General features: G+C 47.5%; 1 protein-coding gene across 1 annotated transcript in view; it reads right to left on the bottom strand.

The window, feature by feature from the left end:
- Positions 1-21,673, bottom strand: part of ALG5 (ALG5 dolichyl-phosphate beta-glucosyltransferase) — a 66,009-nt gene extending 44,336 nt beyond the window's left edge. The window contains exons 1-5 of the mRNA XM_075334600.1: positions 21,460-21,673; positions 18,129-18,300; positions 16,575-16,621; positions 12,883-12,951; positions 8,708-8,800 (exon numbers count right to left, since the gene is read on the bottom strand). Coding sequence (XP_075190715.1) covers positions 8,708-8,800; positions 12,883-12,951; positions 16,575-16,621; positions 18,129-18,300; positions 21,460-21,525 — 447 coding nt within the window. The 5' untranslated portion in view covers positions 21,526-21,673. The remainder of the gene's footprint in view (positions 1-8,707; positions 8,801-12,882; positions 12,952-16,574; positions 16,622-18,128; positions 18,301-21,459) is intronic.
- Positions 21,674-22,008: the final 335 nt, after the last annotated feature.

Raw genomic sequence — 22,008 nt, 5'->3', positions numbered from 1 at the left:
CAAAATTCCCTTCTTTGTCGCTCCATTGGGAGACCCAGACAATTGGGACGTCCAAAAGCAGTCCCTGGGTGGGTAAAAGAATACCTCAATATCAAAGAGCCGAAAAAACGGCCCCCTCTTACAGGTGGGCAACCGCCGCCTGAAGGACTCGCCTACCTAGACTGGCGTCTGCCGAAGCAGATAGTGCTTCGTGAAAGTGTGCAGACTAGACCACGTAGCTGCCTGACACACCTGCTGAGCCGTAGCCCGATGCCGCAAGGCCCAGGACGCACCCACGGCTCTGGTAGAATGGGCTTTCAGCCCTGAAGGAAGCGGAAGCCCAGAAGAACGGTAGGCTTCGAGAATCGGTTCCTTGATCCACCGAGCCAAGGATGACTTGGAAGCCTGCGAGCCCTTACGCTGGCCAGCGACAAGGACAAAGAGCGCATCTGAACGACGCAGGGGCGCCGTGCGAGACACGTAGAGCCGGAGTGCTCTCACAAGATCCAAAGAGTGCAAATCCTTTTCACACTGGTGAATTGGATTAGGGCAAAATGAAGGCAAGGAGATATCCTGATTGAGATGAAAAGGAGATACCACCTTAGGGAGAAATTCCGGGACCGGACGCAGAACCACCTTATCCTGGTGAAACACCAGGAAGGGGGCTTTGCATGACAGCGCTGCTAGCTCAGACACTCTCCGAAGTGATGTGACTGCCACTAGGAAGGCCACCTTCTGCGAAAGACGTGATAAAGAGACATCCCGCAGCGGCTCGAAAGAAAGGTGGTTTCTGAAGAGCCGTTAGCACCCTGTTAAGATCCCAGGGTTCCAGCGGACGCTTGTAAGGTGGGACTATGTGGCAAACTCCCTGCAGGAACGTGCGGACCTGCGGAAGCCTGGCTAGACGCTTTTGAAAAAACACGGAGAGCGCCGATACTTGGCCCTTGAGAGAGCCAAGTGACAAACCCTTGTCCATTCCGGATTGAAGGAATGAAAGAAAAGTGGGTAAGGCAAACGGCCATGGAGTAAAACCGTTATTAGCGCACCAGGATAAGAAGATTTGCCAAGACCTATAATAGATCTTGGCGCACGTAGGCTTCCTGGCCTGTCTCATGGTGGCAATGACATCCTGAGATAACCCTGAAGACGCTAGGAGCCAGGACTCAATGGCCACACAGTCAGGTTGAGGGCCACAGAATTCAGATGGAAAAACGGGCCTTGTGACAGCAAGTCTGGGCGGTCTGGAAGTGCCCACGGTTGACCCACCGTGAGATGCCACAGATCCGGGTACCACGACCTCCTCGGCCAGTCTGGAGCGACGAGAATGGCGCGACGGCAGTCGGACCTGATCTTGCGTAACACTCTGGGCAGCATCGCCAGAGGAGGAAACACATAAGGCAGTCGAAACTGCGACCAATCCTGAACTAACGCGTCCGCCGCCAGAGCTCTGTGATCCTGAGACCGTGCCATGCATGCCGGGACTTTGTTGTTGTGCCGTGACGCCATGAGATCGACGTCCGGCGTTCCCCAGCGGCGACAGATCTCTCGAAACACGAGACCATTCCCCTGCGTCCATGCCCTGACGACTGAGAAAATCTGCTTCCCAGTTTTCTACGCCCGGGATGTGAACTGCGGAGATGGTGGAAGCTGTGGCTTCCACCCACTGCAGAATCCGTCGGACTTCCTGGAAGGCTTGACGACTGCGAGTGCCGCCTTGGTTGATGTATGCGACGGCAGTGGCGTTGTCCGACTGGATACGGATCTGCCTGCCCTCCAGCCACCGATGAAAAGCCAATAGGGCTAGATACACTGCCCTTATCTCCGGAATATTGATCTGAAGGGATGACTCTATCGGAGTCCAGGTTCCCTGAGCCCTGTGGTGGAGAAAAACCGCTCCCCACCCTGACAGGCTCGCGTCCGTGGTGACCACAGCTCAGGTTGGGGGTAGGAAGGATTTTCCCTGTGACAGAGAGTTGGGAAGGAGCCACCACTGAAGTGACGTCTTGGTTGCAAGGGAAAGAGAGACGTTCCTGTCGAGGGTAGCCGACCTCCTGTCCCATTTGCGGAGAATGTCCCATTGGAGTGGCCGAAGATGGAATTGCGCGAACGGGACTGCCTCTATAGCTGCCACCATCTTCCCCAGGAAGTGCATGAGGCGCCTTAAGGCTATGTGCCCACGCTACAGGATTTACCGCGGATTTGACGCGGATTTTGCCGCGGATTTACCGCGGATTTGCCGAAAATCTGCAGCAGCAGCACTTCCAAGCCATTTCAATGGCATTTTGGAAATGCTGTGCCCATGCTGCGGATTTTTCCGCAGCGGATTTGCCGCGGATTTTGATGCGGAAAAATCTGCAGCATGTCAATTGTTTGGTGCAGATTTTGTGCGGATTTTCTGTTTTGAATGGGGAAAAAAAAAAAAAAAAAAATCCGCATCAAAATCCGCGGCAAATCCGCGGTAAATCCGCGGCAAATCCGCGGGTGCGGATTTGCCGCGAAAGTCGCGGATTTTCAGGCAAAAAAATCCGCAGGGACCTTCTACCGTGGACACATAGCCTAAGGGGTGTGACTGACTCCGAAGAAGGGATTGCACCCCTGCCTGCAGAGAAAGCTGTTTGTCGCTCGGAAGCTTGACTAACGCTTGCTGGGTATGAAACTCCATCCCAAGGTAGGTCAGTGATTGGGTCGGTGTCAACTTGGATTTCGAGAAGTTGATGATCCACCCGAACCGCTGGAGAGTCGCCAGAGCGACAGATAGACTTTGTTGACACGCCACCCGAGACGGGGCCCGGACTAGGAGATCGTCCAAGTAGGGAATCACCGAGTGGCCCTGAGAATGCAGGACCGCCACAACGGATGCCATGACTTTGGTGAAAACCCGTGGTGCTGTCGCCAAGCCGAAAAGCAATGCCACGAACTGGAGGTGTTCGTCCCCGATGGCGAAACGCAGGAAACGTTGATGCTCGGGTGCGATCGGTACATGGAGATAAGCATCCTTGATGTCGATCGATGCTAGGAAGTCTCCTTGTGACATTGAGGCGATGACCGAGTGGAGAGATTCCATCCGGAACCGTCTGGTTCTCACATGTCTGTTGAGCAGCTTGAGGTCCAGAACAGGACGGAATGACCCGTCCTTTTTTGGCACCACGAACAAGTTGGAGTAAAATCCGCGACCACGTTCCTGAAGGGGAACGGGGATCACAACTCCTTCCATCTTTAGAGCGGCTACTGCCTGAAAAAGTGCGTCGGCCTGAGCGGGGGGTGGAGAGGTTCTGAAGAAGCGAGCCGCGGGACGAGAGCTGAACTCTATCCTGTAACCATGAGACAGAATGTCTCTCACCCATCGGTCTTGAACATGTGGCCACCAGGCGTCGCCAAAGCGGGAGAGCCTGCCACCGACCGAGGATGCGGTCAGGGGAGGCCGAGAGTCATGAAGAAGCCGCCTTGGAGGCAGTGCCTCCTGCGGCCTTTTGTGGGCGAGACTTGGATCGCCACGCATAGGAGTTCCTCTGGCCTTTCTGCGGCCTGTTGGACGAAGAGGATTGGGACTTGGCGGAGGGACGAAAGGACCGAAATCTCGATTGAACCTTTCTCTGTTGAGGTCTCTTAGGTTTGGCCTGGGGTAAGGAGGAATCCTTCCCTTTGGATTCCTTAATAATCTCATCCAATCGTTCGCCAAACAAACGTTCGCCAGAAAACGGCAAATCGGTTAAGAACCTCTTGGAAGCCGAATCTGCCTTCCATTCGCGCAGCCACATGGCCCTGCGGACTGCCACAGAGTTAGCGGATGCTACAGCTGTACGGCTAGCAGAGTCCAGGACGGCGTTCATGGCGTAGGATGAAAAGGCTGACGCCTGAGAGGTCAAAGACGCAACTTGCGGAGCAGAATTACGTGTGACAGCATTAATCATAGTCAGACAAGCCGAGATAGCTTGTAGTGCCCACACGGCTGCAAAGGCCGGGGCAAAAGACGCGCCCGTGGCCTCATAGATGGACTTCACCAGGAGCTCAATCTGTCTGTCAGTGGCATCTTTTAGCGATGAGCCATCTGCAACCGACACCACGGATCTAGCCGCCAATCTTGAGACTGGAGGATCCACCTTGGGACAGTGAGCCCAACCCTTAACAACTTCAGATGGAAAGGGATAACGCGTGTCAGTGAGGCGCTTAGTAAAGCGCTTGTCCGGGACCGCTCTGGGCTTCTGGACAGCGTCCCTGAAGTTAGAGTGATCAAAAAACGTATTGCGAGTACGTTTGGGGAACCGAAACTGGTGTTTCTCCTGCTGAGACGCCGACTCCTCTACAGGAGGAGGCGGGGGAGAGAGATCCAACACCTGGTTGATGGACGAGATAAGATCATTCACTAAGGCGTCCCCCTCAGGTGTATCAAGGTTAAGGGCGACGTCAGGGTCAGAGCCCTGAGTTCCCACGTCCGCCTCGTCTTCCTGAGAGTCCCCAAACTGGGATCCCGAGCAGTGTGAGGAAGTCGGGGAAGAGTCCCAGCGAGACCGCTTAGCCGGTCTAGGACTACGGTCCGGGCAGGAGTCTTCCGCCTGAGACCGAGGGCCCAACCTATGAGCGCGCTGTGGCGCGGACCGAGAGGGGCCTGGAGGCGACGAGCCAACAGGGGCCGGGGCCTGTGAAGGGTCCGGTCTGGACTGCAAAGCCTCTAGCAGCTTAGAAGACCATTTGTCCATAGACTGTGAAATGGATTGAGAAAGTGACTCAGAGAGTTTCTCAGCAAAAGAGGCGAACTCTGTCCCTGCAGCCTGGTCAGGGGGAGCAGGGGGGTCTACATGAGCCGAGGGGCCCACCAGTTTCCGAGGCTCCGGCTGAGCAAGCGAAACAGGGGTCGAGCATTGCTCACAGTGAGGGTAGGTGGAACCCGCAGGTAACATAGCCCCACAAGAGGTACAGGCCGCAAAAAAAACCTGTGCCTTAGCAGCTTTGCTCCTTGTGGACGACATGCTGTTGTCTCCTAGGAGAGTGATCACTGAGGGTATATGGGAAAGGGGTATACAGCCCACCGAACAGATAGATATAGATATATACGTATCTAATCCGGCACCCTAGGGGGACCAGCACCGGGTGACCGGTGTGGCTTACCGACCGCTAAAGAGCGGAGTGTGTCCTCCAGATTCCCTGCCTTGGATCCCCCTGAGCTGCAGAGCTGTTCACTGAGAATCCTCCACCGGCAGAATGCCAAAAAATGGCTGCCGGAGCTCTCAGGGGAGGAGTGGAGCCGTGGGCGGCGCCAGCAAAGTGCGGGAATCTGGGGTCCCCACAGTGATCAGTGAGGGGGGAGGAAACATGCAGGATGCTCCAGCCCTCACATCCGACGTCAGGCCGGTAATCCCGCCCTTACCCCTGACAGGCAGGCCCGGGGGCGGGATTTTTGCGACTAGGCCGCGATGAAGCCGGGGACTAAATTTGAGACCGCGCCCCACAAGCAGGCACGGTCGGTGCGGAAGTCCACCGGCCTCTTGGATTCAGCAGCCGCCGCGGCTTCCGGGAAGAAGGTGCGCTCCCTGCACAGTCCCCCATGGGGACACAGAGTACCTTTCAGTTGCAGGGCCCGGTCCCTGAGGATGAAGAGGCTCCGGTCCGTCAGGTTCCCACAGGGGCTGCGGATGGAGCACGGTCCCAGTAAATGGATGACCGCTTAGGATCCCACTTCTCCCAGAGCCGCTTAAGGGATGGTGAAGGAGACGGCATGTGGCTCCAGCCTCTGTACCCGCAATGGGTATTTCAACCTTAACAACACCGCCGACTTAGTGGGGTGAGAAGGGAACATGCCGGGGGCCCCGTAGGGGCCCTCTTTTCTTCAAACCGACATAACTAAGTTGAGAATGCATGAGTGGATGTGTGCCTCCTTCCACACAAAGCATAAAACTGAGGAGCCCGTGATCCACGGGAGGGTGTATAGGCAGAGGGGAGGGGTTACACTTTTTAAAGTGTAATACTTTGTGTGGCCTCCGGAGGCAGAAGCTATACACCCGATTGTCTGGGTCTCCCAATGGAGCGACAAAGAAATAACATTTTTCAGTTGACACGGTCGTATGAGGGCTTGTTTTTAGTGAGATGAGATGTAGCTTTGAAAGACACCAGTCATTTTACCATATAGCATACAGGAAAATTAGAAAAAAATCCAAATACAGTGAAAAAAAAAATGCAATTCCAACATTACTTTTAAGGTTTAATTTTTATGGCATTAATTGTGCAGTAAACAAAAACCTGGCAACATGATTCCCCAGTTCAGCCCAATTACTATATTTGGTAGTACTTTATTTATAATTTGGTGACTTAATCAATTTAAATAAAAAAAATAAAAAAAAAAACCTGGGAATGTTGCCGTCAGTAGATGACAGCGATGTTTCAAAAAGGGGCTTGACTCAGAAATCCGCTGTTAGAGGCAGATGCTATGTAACGCTGCTCCTGAGACCACTCCCCACACCCTGCCTTTGTCCATGATGTATGTATGTATCCCCCATGGAGCGTTAAGGGCTTAATAGCATATGCTGCAATAATTAGACTAAAAAAAAAAAAAAAAATAATTCATGCTGTAAAGTGTTATTCCCCCAACATCAATCCCAGCTTAGAGCCTAAAGGCCCCGTTACATGCATCAATTTATCATGCGTTCGCATGTGCGATTGCACCCGCCCCCATTGTTTGTGCATTACAGGCAATTTGTTGCCCGTATCGCACAAAGTCGTTAACCCCAGTCACACGTACTTACCTCCCGAACGACCTCGCTGTGGGCGGCGAACATCCTCTTCCTGAAGGTAGAGGGACGTACGGCATCACAGCGACGTCACACAGCGACCGCCCAATAGAAGCGGAGGGGCAGAGATGAGCGGGACGTAACATCCCACCCACCTCCTTCCTTCCACATTGCCGGCGGCCGCAGGTAAGCTGCAGTTCATCGTTCCCAAGGTGTCACACGGAGCGATGTGGGCTGCCTCGGGAACAATCAACAACCGGCACGCAGAAGGACGTTCGATTTTTTGAAAATGAGCGACATGTCAATGAGCAACGATAAGGTGAGTATTTTTGCTCGTTCACAGTCGCTCGTAGCCGTCACACGCTACGATATGTCAAACGATGCCGGATGTGCGTCACTAACGACGTGACCCCGATGACATATCGTTAGATATATCATAGCATGTAACGGACCCTTTAAAGGGAACCTGTCACCAGATGCTTATAAATACTCACCTAATGGTCGGTGCAGTCTGGTCGGATGGGTGACTCTCGGAGCACAGATTTTTGTACAGCAGTTTGCTTACTCCATGGGACCCCTAGGTGACAGAAGAGCAGAATCCCTTCTTAAGTGACCCCATTTTCGTAAGTACACCCCTCTGGGAATTTACCTATAGGGATAGCAGCGATCTTGGCTCTATGGGTGTTTTCCAGAAAGAAGCATCAATGGATGTTGCGGAGTGAAAATTGCAAATCTTCCATTGTAGTGCCCAGTACATTGTAGTCCCCATTGATTGTACTTGTGGAGACACGAACCCCGTATATTAAATGGGCTCTCTTGACTACAGAAATGGCAAACATGCAGATGTTAGTTAAATATGGATTGGGTGTGGGGCATGGGAGCCTTAGCGCTTTTCTGTAGCCTTTATGCTACCAGTAATGTGGAAGCCCCCTATATTTCCATTGATCGATGCCAGACCTGAGTGGGGACTTGTTCTTTTTAGGTGGATGGAATTAAAGCTTTTATTGGGAACATTTTACACAAATTTGGACCACATATTTTCCATGCTCTACTTTACGTTTCCATCTAAATTTCCAAATGATGCAATTTAGATCACACGCCAGAGGGATCCATTGACTATAATGAGGCAGCAGAGTTACTCTGGCTTCTGTTAAATGAAGGGGTTAACTAACATGACAGTTTAATAGAACGGGTCGTTCTGAACACGGTGATACTAAATGTGTACTTTTTGTTTGTACACACACACACACACACATTATAATAAATATATTTATATATATATATATATATATATATATATATATATATATATTTATTTTTATTGGTATAATATTTAATTTTCATTTTTTCTTGCTGTTTATTGTACACAAAGTGCCATGAAGGATCATCAATTATCCCTGACCTGATCACTGATCGCATGCTTTCGCACTGGCACACAGGCATGAGGTGCATCAGGTCCTGGTCAAGGTTGGACCATACATGCCTCCTTACCTGGGTGACCCCGCGACCATTATTCGACCTGATGTCACCATCGAGACCATTGGTACAATGCTAAGGAGGTCCTTCTGTGTGACCCCTATAAACTACATTTCCCACAACCACCTGCTTCTTCTTCAGGCTTCCTGCGCCTGAAGAAGCAGGTGGTTGTGGGAAATTTAGTTTATAGGGGTCACGCTGAAAGACCTCCTATTCACGCTTGGCACAGACACACAGGTATGTAGGTGCTGGAACCAGAAATAGATGTGAATATAATATATATATATATATATATATATATATATATATATATATATATATATATATATATATATATATATATATATATATATATATATATATATATATATATATATATTCTAGGATAACCCCTTTAAGGGTTGAATAGAGGGTAGGCGAGTGCCAAGGTGTTATCCAGCAGGACCAGGAATGACCCTTAAAATGTCAAAGAATATACCTTAAGTTTGACTTCAAATGGTTAATACAGAGAAAAATATACATTTGCGCACCATCCGGACGGCTCCACCTTTGCCTCGATTCTTCACCAGCGTCAACACCCGAACTTTATCACTTCCATATTTCTTGGAATAGTTCAAGGCGACCTGCACAGAAAGTGAAAAACAAGATACGTTGGAGAATGTGCCAGATTTCAGAAAAGAACGAGAAATCAAAAGTAATGTAAAAAAAAAACCCCGTGAAGTCCACTACCTGGAATAACTCCATAAATTAAAGGGGACATAATTTCCTTGTACAATTATACATCACGTTCCTAAATCAGGCCAATTAACAATGTAACGAGGCAGGTCATACGTGGAGTTGAGGCTGGGAACAGGTCATCTAGTTCCTCTATTATTTAGATAACGATTTACATTCCTTACAAGTCCAATTTATTATGTAGTGTGAAAACAAATTAAGATCTGGATACACAGTGTTCAACCTTTCAATCAGATATTGACACCCCAATGGAAGCTTGAGACAGGTGCCGGATATCGGCAGCTGTCACCCCTACAATCGGAAACAGAGAGAACTGGTCACTTGATCCATGCTGCCACAACAGGCACCATGAATTAGAGCAAGGCTTCCATGATGCAACCAGGTATGTCTTCTTCTGAAATGCTGCAGCAGTTCAAAGAAAACATAGTGTAACAATATAGCTGGGAGCTAACAGAAAAGACCTTAAAAGTTTGGCGTTGCCGGAAACCGGTGTCTGTTGGAGCAAACCTTCAATACAAGTCAATGAGAGCCTTGTTCTGGCTCTCAAACTTACATTGAGCGCAGAAGTTCTAGTCCCAAGATGGAGGAGTGGGATTGGAGCGGCGCCAATAAAAGGTGAAGACGCTGGCAGGTAAGTATAAGACTAGGCTCAGGAACCTTAGATTAAAAGCACCACTCCAGTGCTTAACCCCTCCCAACACACCAGGGGTCCCCAACCTGTGGCTTGGGAGCCACATGTGGCTCGTAGGCCCACGACATGAGGCTCACAGCTATCTCCAAGCTTCGTGCATTTGCACCAGGTCTTGCAAACAGCTATGAAGAAAAGGTCTACAGATGGTTACATTTTTGAGTAGCCCCACACTGAATATAGGTAGGAACCCTTGAATATTTGTATACTGCCTAGGTGTGGAGAAGCTTTAGCTGTCATTATACTGGTAATTGGGGCTCTGGGTGTCACTACTGTGAAGGGGACAGGAGCTGGATGTGGATCGTGACTCTCCCTCAGAGCTGAATATGGTCAGAAAGGTTGGGGACCACTGCCCTACACCCATAAACCCCCCCCCCCCAAAACACTGGAGTGATGCTTTAAAGTGAACCTGTCGGGTGCAATATGCACCCAGAACCACGAGCAGTTCCGGGTGCATATTGCTAAGCCCTGCCTATCTATCCCAGGTTATAGTAGCATAGATAAAGAGATCTTTAGAAAAAGTATTTTTAAAGATCCTTTATGATATGCTAATGAGCGCGGGGACTAGTCACAAGGGTGTTACTTCCCCAGACTAGTCCGCCCTTTTAGCATGTTAGTACGCCAGAGTTTGCTTGATCATTAAGCGCACAGTGTATATAGAGATAACACAGGATCAACCATTCATAATAGGTAACGGTCACAGCTCACCTCCGCTCGGTCCTGACACAGATCTTGCCCATATTACTCTCCCAAAAAAAAAATCAATATATATCTCCAGTTTATTGTTCCTAAGAACATGAGGCTGCTGTATAGAAACATCTTTGAATGTTGTGCATGTTGTGATCGGTTTAGGCAAGAGGTCTGCCCCCTTTTCCCTCCATGGCTCCATCAACTGGTTTCTGTGCTGTTAATCAAGTTGAGCCAAGAGGAGTAAAATCAGAGGGGAGCCGCGCGCTCTCAATCCACCGCAGCGCATCAAAGGAAATCATAATTCATTGCACTGAAAGAGACCGTCACCATTTCTGGCTGCCCTTGGTCACGGTAGAATGATCTGCTGACGGATGCCATTTAATATGTTAAAATGTATAAATTCAGAAGTGCATATTGTTCCTCAACCTCTCCATTTGGGAGAAATGTTTTTTTTACCCTACATATGCAGGAGTAGGGATGTCCTGCACAGAAACAACCTCATTGTAATAACAATGTTCGTCATAGGAGGAAAAAAAAAAAATAAATAAATAAATAACATTGCAATTTTATCTTTATGTTATAGTTCACAATAAATGCTACTAATGTGATCATATACGCATCTGAACTGTAAACCTAACCCATTTAAAAAACAAAGCAACCTATATAAATTATAAACTACTACACTGCAACACCAATGCCGGCCAATCAGAGGCCAGCAGCTGATGTCAGCATTCCGTGTCTGCAGCGTCTGACATCACTGTCGTGTGCGGACGTCAGCTGCCGGCCTCTGATTGGCCGGCATTGGTGTTGCAGTGTAGTAGTTTATAATTTATATAAGTTGTTTTGTTTTTTTAAAAGGGTTATGTTTACAGTTCAGATGCCTATATCATCACATTAGCAGCCTTTATTGTGAACTGTAAAATGCAGTGCAGCAGTGCTGAGAGCTTGTCTCTGCAATAGCAATACATTTCAATTAAATGTGCGTCCAAGGATGCACATTCAACTGAAATAAAGCGCTGATATCGCATGGCCCCTGATCGTCCAGAGGTCTACAGTGCCTGTGAGCTGCATGTGCAGAAAGGATGATGCTGAGGGAACAAAGGACAGGTGAGAAGATTTTTTTTTGTGTATGTGAAGAATGACACAATAGGGGACATCACTACAAGAGAGGGACCAGGATGGAGTACATTACTACAAAATGGGGACATTACTACAAGAGGGGGACCAGGATGGGAACATTACTACAAGAGGGGGACCAGGATGGGAACATTACTATAAGAGGGGGACCAGGATGGGAACATTACCATAAGAGTTTTTGCACCCGGTTCAGACTTAGAATGGAGTTCCAAACGTTATTCCTTATTTGTTAGTAGTTTTTCGTTTGTGAACCCTCCCCAACCACACCTATTGCCAATCCATATCATACGCATAAATAGCCTGGGTCTCAGCTTCCCATACACGGTAAGTTTTTTAACTGCATGAGAGGACACACACAAGCTAGGGACCCCAATGTAGAGAAATACTTTGGCGTAGTGTTGGGGCTCTATTGCATTGATTAATTCAGTAGCTAAATTTCTCTTGATTCATATGTTCATGGCAGTAATGCAGATTCCATTTTTCACATTTTCACTCTTGCATATAGCTATTGGATTTTTTCAAGTCAGTATTCACACAGCAGTTTCTGCTATTTCATGTATTCCCCTTACATAGTCACTGGTGTGCATACCTTATCTCCCCATATTTGTACAAAAAGGGACCAGGAGGATGGGATCATTACTACAAGAGGGGGACCAGGATGGGGTACATTGTCTCAAGATGAGGACCAGGTTTGGGTATTACTACAAGATATTTGCCAGAATTGCTACATGGTGCTAATTATAAGACAATAGTACTGCATGTTGCAAATATAGGGGGGGGGGTAGGAAGTATGTAACAAAATATATTCAAAATAAAGCATGTACAAATATTTTGCCACTAAAAATGCTGTTTTATATATGAACTAGAGTATACAAAAAACTGCACATTTATTATTGCTCCATCTGTAACGACTCAAACTATATGGCTCTGTGCGCACTAGACGTTTTTGCTGCGTTTTTTTTACCGTGTTTTTGTCCAGAAAACGCTGTGACATCGCTTCCCCAGCAATGTCTATGGGTTATCAGAAGTGCTGTCTGCACAGAGCGTTTTTTTGTAGCTGTGTTTTTGTGGTGACCACAAAAACGCAGCAGGTCAATTATTTCTGAGTTTTTCACAGCGTTTTTCACTCATTGAATGTAGTGCACAAAAACGCAGCAAAAAATGTGGTAAAAACGCGAGTGCGTTTTTTGTGCGTTTTTGCAGACAAAAACGCACAAAAAACGCAGCGTGAAAAAAAACGCGTAGTGTGCACATAGCCTAAGGCTGTACCTTAACCCCTATGATTAATGCCATTTAAAAGAAAAAAAAATAAATGAGAAAAATATTGTTCAAGATGTGTAAAGAAAATTTTTGGTGGGTATTGCAAAGAACGCAGCCTCCAAAACTGATTTTTTTTTCCATGTGCGGCCCCTATACCCAGCAGAGTTTGAGACCCCTGCTAAAAAGTCCTCTTACCTGAGTGGTTTTATCAGAACTTCCATCATCTACAATGATGACCTCGTACTTGAACGACGACCGCTGCTTCTGTACAACAGTAAAAAAACATGATCATTTTATTTTATGTTTCAGGAAACAAACATTTTATTATTATTTGTTAAGCTGCCACTGCAGAATGACAATTAAAAGTGCGTGGGTGTGATTAATTTTTTTTTTTTTTTCCAAACTACATCCTTAGATAAGTAAAGTGATGATTATTGCGGGAATTCTGAAGTCACAGCTAGACAGATAGTGAAACGCAAACACTATTCAATTTCTTACATTAGTTCTACTTCATTGTAACATTACTGCCCCCTGGTATTGGTTAGAACAATTGCAGGCAGCTCCATGGACCTGTCACCATGAGATCACAGAGCAATCTGCAGGCATTACCATATAGAGCAGCGGGAGAGGACTAGACTGACATTTAATTTTGGGAGAAAACATTCAGTATCACCGGTGATTTAATCATTTAAAAGGGTATTTCCATGTCCAAGATCCTATCCTAATATGTATTAAGGATGATGATAATAATAATAATAATAATAATAATATTAATAACAGCAGCAAATACCTCCAATTAGAAATATAGTATAGTTCTCCTGATATAGCCATGTCTCTTACTTCATGTGCAGGGCATTGCAGCTTAGGTATCCATGGTCACATCCACTCATACGATCAAGCTAGTTAATTGGTCATTGTCATAACCATGGATACCGTAACTGCAATGCCCTGCGCATGAGGTAAGAGACATCGTTATATCAGGAGAATTATACTACATTTCTAATTGGCAGTATTTATTGGTATTATTATATTACACCTACTACATATTGCGATAGGACCTTAGAGATGGGAATAACCCTTTAAACCTCTGCTCTTTCTGCAGTTTTCAGTCCAGTGGGCGGTCCTATCAGTGATCGACAGATCTTTTTGTAATTGTGTGCATACAGAAAGACCTGGCAGTCACTGATAGGACCGCCAACTGGACTAAAAAAAAAAAAAAAAAAACCAAAAAAAAAAAAAACAAATTATAAAGAAAAAAGAGCAAAGGTTTAAGGAATGAAAACACATGTTATATTGAATCTTCTCATTCAAAACTATGTATCAATCTACTCCGTGCTCCCTGCTATATAACATGATGCCTGCAGATTGGACTGCAATATCATGGTGACAAGTTCTATTTAAAAGAAACCTGTCAGAACCCCTCCCCCCATCCCCAAAAAAATCAAATGTATTTATTTCTATGACTGCCTAGCCCTATAAAAGATAAACCAGTTGATCTCTTCATGACACCAGAGTGATGGTCTAGCAGTGAGAAATCCCATTTTGAAGCTCTGTATACGGTCTGGAAGTGCACTGGGTAATGGGGTGCAGCGATGCACTTCTCCTGCCTCGGCCTTTTATGGATTGTAGTACCTAGCAGCACCGTCCCCCGGCTGATTGACAGGTCAGTGGCTGTGAACCAGAGAAAATAACCTGTCAATCAGCCGGGGGATGGTGCTGCTAGGTAGGACACTGAGCGCAAGGCCGAGGAGCGAGAAGTGCATCATCACACCCCAATACACTTCCAGACAGTATATAGCCTCAAAACTGGATTTCTTACTGCTTTTGGGTCATATAGTGATCGACTGGCTTTATCTTTTAAAGGGCTACAAAATCATATTAATGAATTCGGAGGGGTAAAATTTTCTGACAGGCTCCTAAAACTAAAAATACAGCTAATGTTGACTGCTCAATTGCCAATACTGAAAAATAAGGGGCTGAGAATTTGTGCTCCATGTGGCTGTATCTGACAAGGCTGTTACTTGCTACTTAATTCTTGAAGGAAAGCACAGCGCACAAGCAGGTATGTGTTTACTGAACTATGCTATGAAAATAATATATTAAAAGAGGTTTTTCAATACTTTTACATTGATGGCCTCTCCTTAGGATAAGCCATCAATGTCTGACTGGCCAGGGTTGGACACTCCGCACCCCCGCTGATCAGCTGTACTAGGTACCAGAGGTGGCAGCAGGCAGCCGGAAAAGCTCAACTCCGTCTTCTGATAGTGGCCACCGCTGGGTACTGCACATTCGCCTCCTACTGATTAGAATGGGAGGTGGATGTGCAGTATCCGGTCACGGCCACTATCAGAAGAGGAGACCGCTCCAGAGCTGAGCATTTCCAGCTGCCTGCTGCTGCCGCCGCCAGGACCGATACTAGCTGATCGGCCTGAGTGCGGAGTGTCGAACCCCGGCCGATCAGACATTGATGACCCATCCTAAGGGTATTGTTTGAAGATAAAAAGTCTGGCTCACTATTTTAAGGTTGGTGCCACCGAGGAAAAATAACAGTATTGCAAAAGTAACTCGGGCACACATAAAATGTAGAAAAAGAAAACAAAAATAGAGCTTGGAATGCAATCTGCTTGTCTTTATTTGTGCAAAGGTCAAGTCTATTAGTGCACAATTCTAACGTTTCGGCCCCAACCTTGGGCCTTCGTCAGAGAACAAAGATCTATATGATAGTGATAATAAGATGAATCTATGTTCACTCATGCAAAAAGTCCTGGACTGAATGATTCACACCTTTGCTATTCACCACTGTCATATATTACCATGAAAGGTAACCGTCAGGAATGTTATATAAGGACCGCCCGGAGCCGTAAATCCACTGTAATGCTGCATGAATTTATGGAGAATATTCCCAAAACGGAACAGGACAATTATCCCTTCAATCTGAAGTGGAGATATGCTTGGTAAGACCCTTGGTATGCAGATTAGGAGAGAAAATAAGGCCAAAAGCCTGACATGTAGCTAAAGCCTAGGTCACATGTAGCGACGCAGCAGCGATCACGACGACGATCTGACCTTATCAGGATCGCTGCTGCGTTGTTACATGGTCGCTGGTGAGCTGTCTAACAGGCAGATCTCACCAGCGACCAACCCCAGCCAGCAGCGACACGTGGAAGCGATGCTGTGCTTGGTAACTAAAGGTAAATATCGGGTAACCAAGCAAAGTGCTTCACTTGGTTACCAGCGCACACCACTTAGCGCTGGCTCCCTGCACTCGTAGCCAGAGTACACATCGGGTTAATAAGCAAACCGCTTTGCTTGTAGTTACCCAATGTGTACCTTGGCTATGTGTGCAGGGAGCAGGCAGCCGGCTTCTTGAAGCTGCGGACGCTGGTAACAAAAGGTAAATATGGGGCAACCAAGCCTTTGCTTGGTTACCCGATATTTACCTTGGTTACCAGGGTCCGCAGAAGCCAGCTCACTGCTCATTCAGTTGTTGCTCTCTTGCTGTCACACACAGCGATCTGTGCTTCACAGCGGGAGAGCAACGACCAAAAAATGGTCCAGGACATTCAGCAACAACCAGCGACCTCACAGCAGGGGCCAGGTTGTTGCTGGATGTCACACACAGCGAAATCGCTAGCAGGGTTGCTGCTACGTCACAGAAAATGGTGACTTAGCAGCGACGTCGTCGTCGTTGTGTGTGACATGACCATTAGGGTATGGGCCTGTCCTCCAGATTCGTGATATCTCCTTTTAGGATCATAAGGGATGAATGTGGCCATGGTCTCCACATGAGGTCCTATATCCATCCTAAGGGTAGGCCATAAATGAAAAAGTAGTGGATAACCCCTTTAATATAATTAAACTGATGCAGGGTTTTATTCATTATATACCTGTCTTTTTTCAAGAAATTCCAAAGCCTCATCCATCATAACAGGCACTGGAAGGGAGAAACAAAGCAATTAATATGATAAAATACATAAGACTTCCAAGCATCCAGCATCTGCGTAAACTCCAATCATTACTTATCCATTAATGAGGCAGCAGGTCACTACGAATAGTAATAGGAGACACTGATACCCAAAGGCGAGGCCAAAGGATAATCATTAGCTCCAGAGTCCCTCCTACCAGTCCAGTACTGAACCTCTTGCCCCCCTAGCAAATGCATTGTATTTTAAGAAACTACTGGTGAAATTAAATGCTTTTAAGACGTATATTTACATTTATTAAAAAAATTGCCTGCTTATAATTTTGACAAATGTTTCAAAGGTAGTATTGAAATCTGGATGTGAAGAGGTGGTAAGAGGTCTGGTGCGTTGTATCCAGAGTGCAGAAGAGGAGATGACTGTCATCAGTAACTTAATATACTAAGCTCAGTGTGGTGGCCCTTGACAAAGGACACGAAACGCGCGTCGGGCATGGACCGTGGACAGTCTGTTTGCACCATCTTACTTTTTTTGGTATGTGTAGATGCACCCTGTGCACCATATGAAGGACACATCCTGTTTGATTCATTGAATTACCTATACACGTTGGTGTGTGGGTGTGATAGATCCCCGCAGGGACTTATGCATGTAATTCTATACATGGCAGCATTCTAACATTTTGATTACAGTTGGAGTGGGGCTATATGCAATAATTTTTTCCGATTGGGATGTACATTTTCCCGCTCTGATTGTTATCAACCTTCTACATCACTGTACCTTTTCCCACCCCTTTGGAGTTTTTCTTTCCTCCTTGTATTTGTCTCACGCACCCCTCTGTGACCCATGGGTTGTGTCACAGATGTGGTGTATACTACTTTTAATATTCTGTATATTAAATTTGTTAAATAAAATTATGTTGGACATTTTGTACTCTCATATGTGTTTTTGGACACATCATTTTTAAGCTCAGCCTCTGTATTGTTTGTTGCTCCTATGCAGAGCGGAGCAGTAGCGAAGACTTTGACATTGCCTCCTGTACTCTGCACAGACAGATGACAATGTCAATGTGATGCAGCATTGAATATGAAGACATTGCGTGAATTCATTAATTCACTACATGGCGCTTTGTCATCTCAGTCGTGGTGGGTGCGGAGGAGGCAATGATCAAGTTGTCTCTATTGCTGCGCTCTGCATAGGCAGAAACACAAATGACGAAGTGCTGCTGCTTCACTCAATATAATGGCCTGGGGAATTAGGCAGTCACTGCACCACTTGTTGTGAGTGACAAAGTGGTGGCTTCCGCTTAGTGAATTCCTCAGCCCCAGATCATATAACAGTGCGGATGGGGGGCTGACATTTTGCACCCCCATAAATTTGGTGCCCACAGTATTCCCCTCGGTGTCACAGTTCACTGCACCATGGGTGACACTGACAGAGGAAAAGGGAAAGATCCCTGTAGATCTACACTGATCTGTCTGCACACGTCAAGTCCAGGACCTTCACAAGTCAGATCACACATACGTCGCTCTTCTTCATTGTATGCCGGGACCACAACAGACAGGTCTTTTTCAGGGCGGTCGTCAATACTCGGGAAAGGCTTTTTTTCTCCATTACTGGCAACAAAGAACTTCTCTGCCTCATGGCGATGGAGATTTGGCATTTTTCTGGCAGTCACATGTGCTATAATTGCAACCTGGTAAAAAAAAAAACCCATAACACCAGGTAAGAGGATTACATATAATGTAAGGTGACATAACATATACACACAGCACACCATAAAAAGTGAGTACACCCCTCATATTTTTGGAAATATTTAATATCTTTTCATGGGACAACACTGAAGACCTGACACTGTGATATGTATAACAGTGTAAATTTGGTGCCTGCTAAATAACGCAACACACAGCCACTAATGTCTAAACCTCTGGTAACAAAAGTGAGTACACCCGTAAGTGAAAATAGCCAAATTGTGCCCAAACTGTCAACATTTTGTGTGGCCACCATTATTTTCAAGCACTTCCTAAACCCTCTTGGGTATGGAGTTCATTAGAGCTTCACAGGAGCCGCTGGATCCTCTTCCATCCTCCATGATGACAACATGACGGACCTGGTGGATGTTAGAGATTTTATGCACCTCCACCTTCCGTTTGAGGATGCCTCACAGATGCTCAATAGGGTTTAGGTCTGGAGACATGCTTGGTCAGTCCAGCACCTTTACCCACTGCTTCTTTAGCAAAGCAGTCATCTTGGAGGTGTGTTTTGGGTAATTATGTTGGAATACAACCGTAAGGGGATCATGCTCTGCTTCAGTATATCACAGTATGTTTGCATCTATGGTTTCCTCAATCAACTGTAGCTCTCCACAGCCGGCAGCACTTATGCAGCCCCAAACCATGACACTCCTACCACCATGCTTGACTGTAGGCAAGACACACTTGCCTTTGTACTCCTCACCTGGTTGCCACCACAAACGCTTGACACCCTCTGAACCAAACAAATTTATCCTACTTCCGTTAATCCATGTCCTTAGTCTGCTTGTCTTCATCAAACTGTTTACGGGCTTTCTTGTGCATCATCTTTAGAAGAGACTTCCTTCTGGGACGATAGCCATGCAGACCAACTTGATGTAGTGTGCTGCATATGATCTGGGCACTGACAGGCTGACCCACCACCCCTTTAACCTCTGCCCGAATTCTGTCAGTACTAGTACGTCTATTTTATAAAGACAACCTCTGGATAGGACGTGGAGCAGCACTCAACTTCATGGTCGACAATGGTGAGGTCTGTTCTGAGTGGAACCTGTCTTGTTAAACCACTGTATGGTCTTGGCTACCGTGCTGCAGCTCAGTTTCAAGGTGTTGTCAATCTTCCTATAGCCTTGGCCATCTTTATGCAGAGCAGTAATTTTTTTTTTTCAGATCAGATCCTCAGAGAATTCTTTGCCATGAGGAGCCATGTTGAACTTCCAGTGACCAGTATGAGAGAGTGTGTGTGACCAATAACACCAAATTTACACACCTGCCCCCCATTCACATCTGAGATTTTGTAACACTAATGAGCCACAAGACACCGGGAAAGAAAAATGGCTAATTGGGAACAATTTGGCAATTTTCACTTAGGGTTTACTCACTTTTGTTGCCAGCAGTTTAGACATTAATGGCTGTGGATACATTATGTAGAGGGCACCAAATTTACACTTATACAAGCTGTACACCTACTACTGTACATTGTATCAAAGTGTCATATCGTCAGTGTTGTCCCAGGAAAAGATATAAAATATTTTCAAAAATGTGAGGGGTGTACTCACTTTTGTGATGTGATAATACTATATATACTACACACACAAACATACACTGCGTTGAGGAAAAGGTAAGAGCAAAACTAGGAGGGGGAACTGTGGTCTCTGTGTTAGGCTGACTTTCTGGAAGCTTAGTGATGATATTTCCGCAGCACACCCATATTCTGCCTCAGGGCATGTAGTGTCACTGACATCTGTCTGATACAGCCATTATTCACTTCCTGAAACCTGATGTCATTAGTAGAATAACATGGTATGACAGGAGGCCTGTAAAAGGCCAAGACCAGCTTTTCAACCACTGACTGGACAGACTGACAATTAGACAGCCTGACGGACCGACCGACGGAGGGATGGACAGACGGACCGATGGAGGAACGGACAGACCAAACCGCTGAAGGGATGGGCAGACCAAACCGCTGAACCGACAGACTGATGGAGGGATGGATAGACAGACAGACCACCAGACGGACCGCCGGACTGATGGACAGACCGAACCACCGGACTGATGGAGGGATGGACAGACCGAACCGCCGGACCGACTGATGCAGGGATGGACAGACCGAACCGCCGGACCGACTGATGCAGGGATGGACAGACCGAACCGCCGGACCGACTGATGCAGGGATGGACAGACCGAACCGCCGGACCGACTGATGCAGGGATGGACAGACCGAACCGCCGGACCGACTGATGCAGGGATGGACAGACCGAACCGCCGGACCGACTGATGCAGGGATGGACAGACCGAACCGCCGGACCGACTGATGCAGGGATGGACAGACCGAACCGCCGGACCGACTGATGCAGGGATGGACAGACCGAACCGCCGGACCGACTGATGCAGGGATGGACAGACCGAACCGCCGGACCGACTGATGCAGGGATGGACAGACCGAACCGCCGGACCGACTGATGCAGGGATGGACAGACCGAACCGCCGGACCGACTGATGCAGGGATGGACAGACCGAACCGCCGGACCGACTGATGCAGGGATGGACAGACCGAACCGCCGGACCGACTGATGCAGGGATGGACAGGCCGGACCGACTGATGCAGGGATGGACAGACCGGACCGACTGATGCAGGGATGGACAGACCGAACCGCCGGACCGACTGATGCAGGGATGGACAGACCGAACCGCCGGACCGACTGATGCAGGGATGGACAGACCGAACCGCCGGACCGACTGATGCAGGGATGGACAGACCGAACCGACGGACCGACTGATGCAGGGATGGACAGACCGAACCGCCGGACCGACTGATGCAGGGATGGACAGACCGAAACGCCGGACCGACTGATGCAGGGATGGACAGACCGCCCACCTGACCGATCAATGGCTGTATGGAACGATAGACAGACGGATGGATGTAATTTGTGCCGGCTGACACTACACTGGCTCGGTTTCTGTAACTATGGAGACACAGTCTGCGCAGGAGCTGTGTATACGTTATACTGGGATATTTTTCCCCATTCTCTCTAGTTAGCAGCAATGTACTACAGCAGCTGCACTGTATGTACATGTAGCTGCCGGGCTGTGATGTGACTCACCAGGAAGAGCAGCGCCGCGGCCAGGGCAGCCAGCAGCTGCAGGAGGTCACACAGGCAGCACAGCATGGTTCCCGCACCATGCCCGTCCTCGGAGCGCTTCACCGGAGAGCTGTCAGCACTGTCCCAGCCCGGAACCACTCTCTTCCGGTACCCGGCAAACAGCAGCGCTGCATCTGCCGGAACCTATAGCAGAGCTACACCTATGCGGAAGTGAGGCTGTCAACGTTGTATTGTGGACGCTCATTCAAGAGCGAAGCGCTCAGCCTGGTTGCTACTTCTGTTGCTTGTGAGGCGCGCCATCGTGCGTTCGGAGGTGGTATAGCGGCTCCAGCATTTTCTGCTCGTGTAGTTCGGACAGAATGTTGTCATCAAGATAAAAAAAACTACATTGAGTTACATTTCAAGAACCTTCATCTTTGACTCCATCCTCTGGAGCAGGGGGTCGGCAATACATTTTCCAGAGAGGACACATCAGAAACCATGACTGGTGTGGAGGCCAAACCAATAAGCTGAAAATAATTCTGGTCAATATTGATATAAACATATTAA

The sequence above is a fragment of the Anomaloglossus baeobatrachus genome, chromosome 2, assembly GCF_048569485.1.
Source record: "Anomaloglossus baeobatrachus isolate aAnoBae1 chromosome 2, aAnoBae1.hap1, whole genome shotgun sequence".
NCBI lineage: Eukaryota > Metazoa > Chordata > Amphibia > Anura > Aromobatidae > Anomaloglossus > Anomaloglossus baeobatrachus.
The sequence above is the reverse complement of the archived record's forward strand: the minus strand, read 5'-3'. Positions and strand labels throughout refer to the sequence as shown.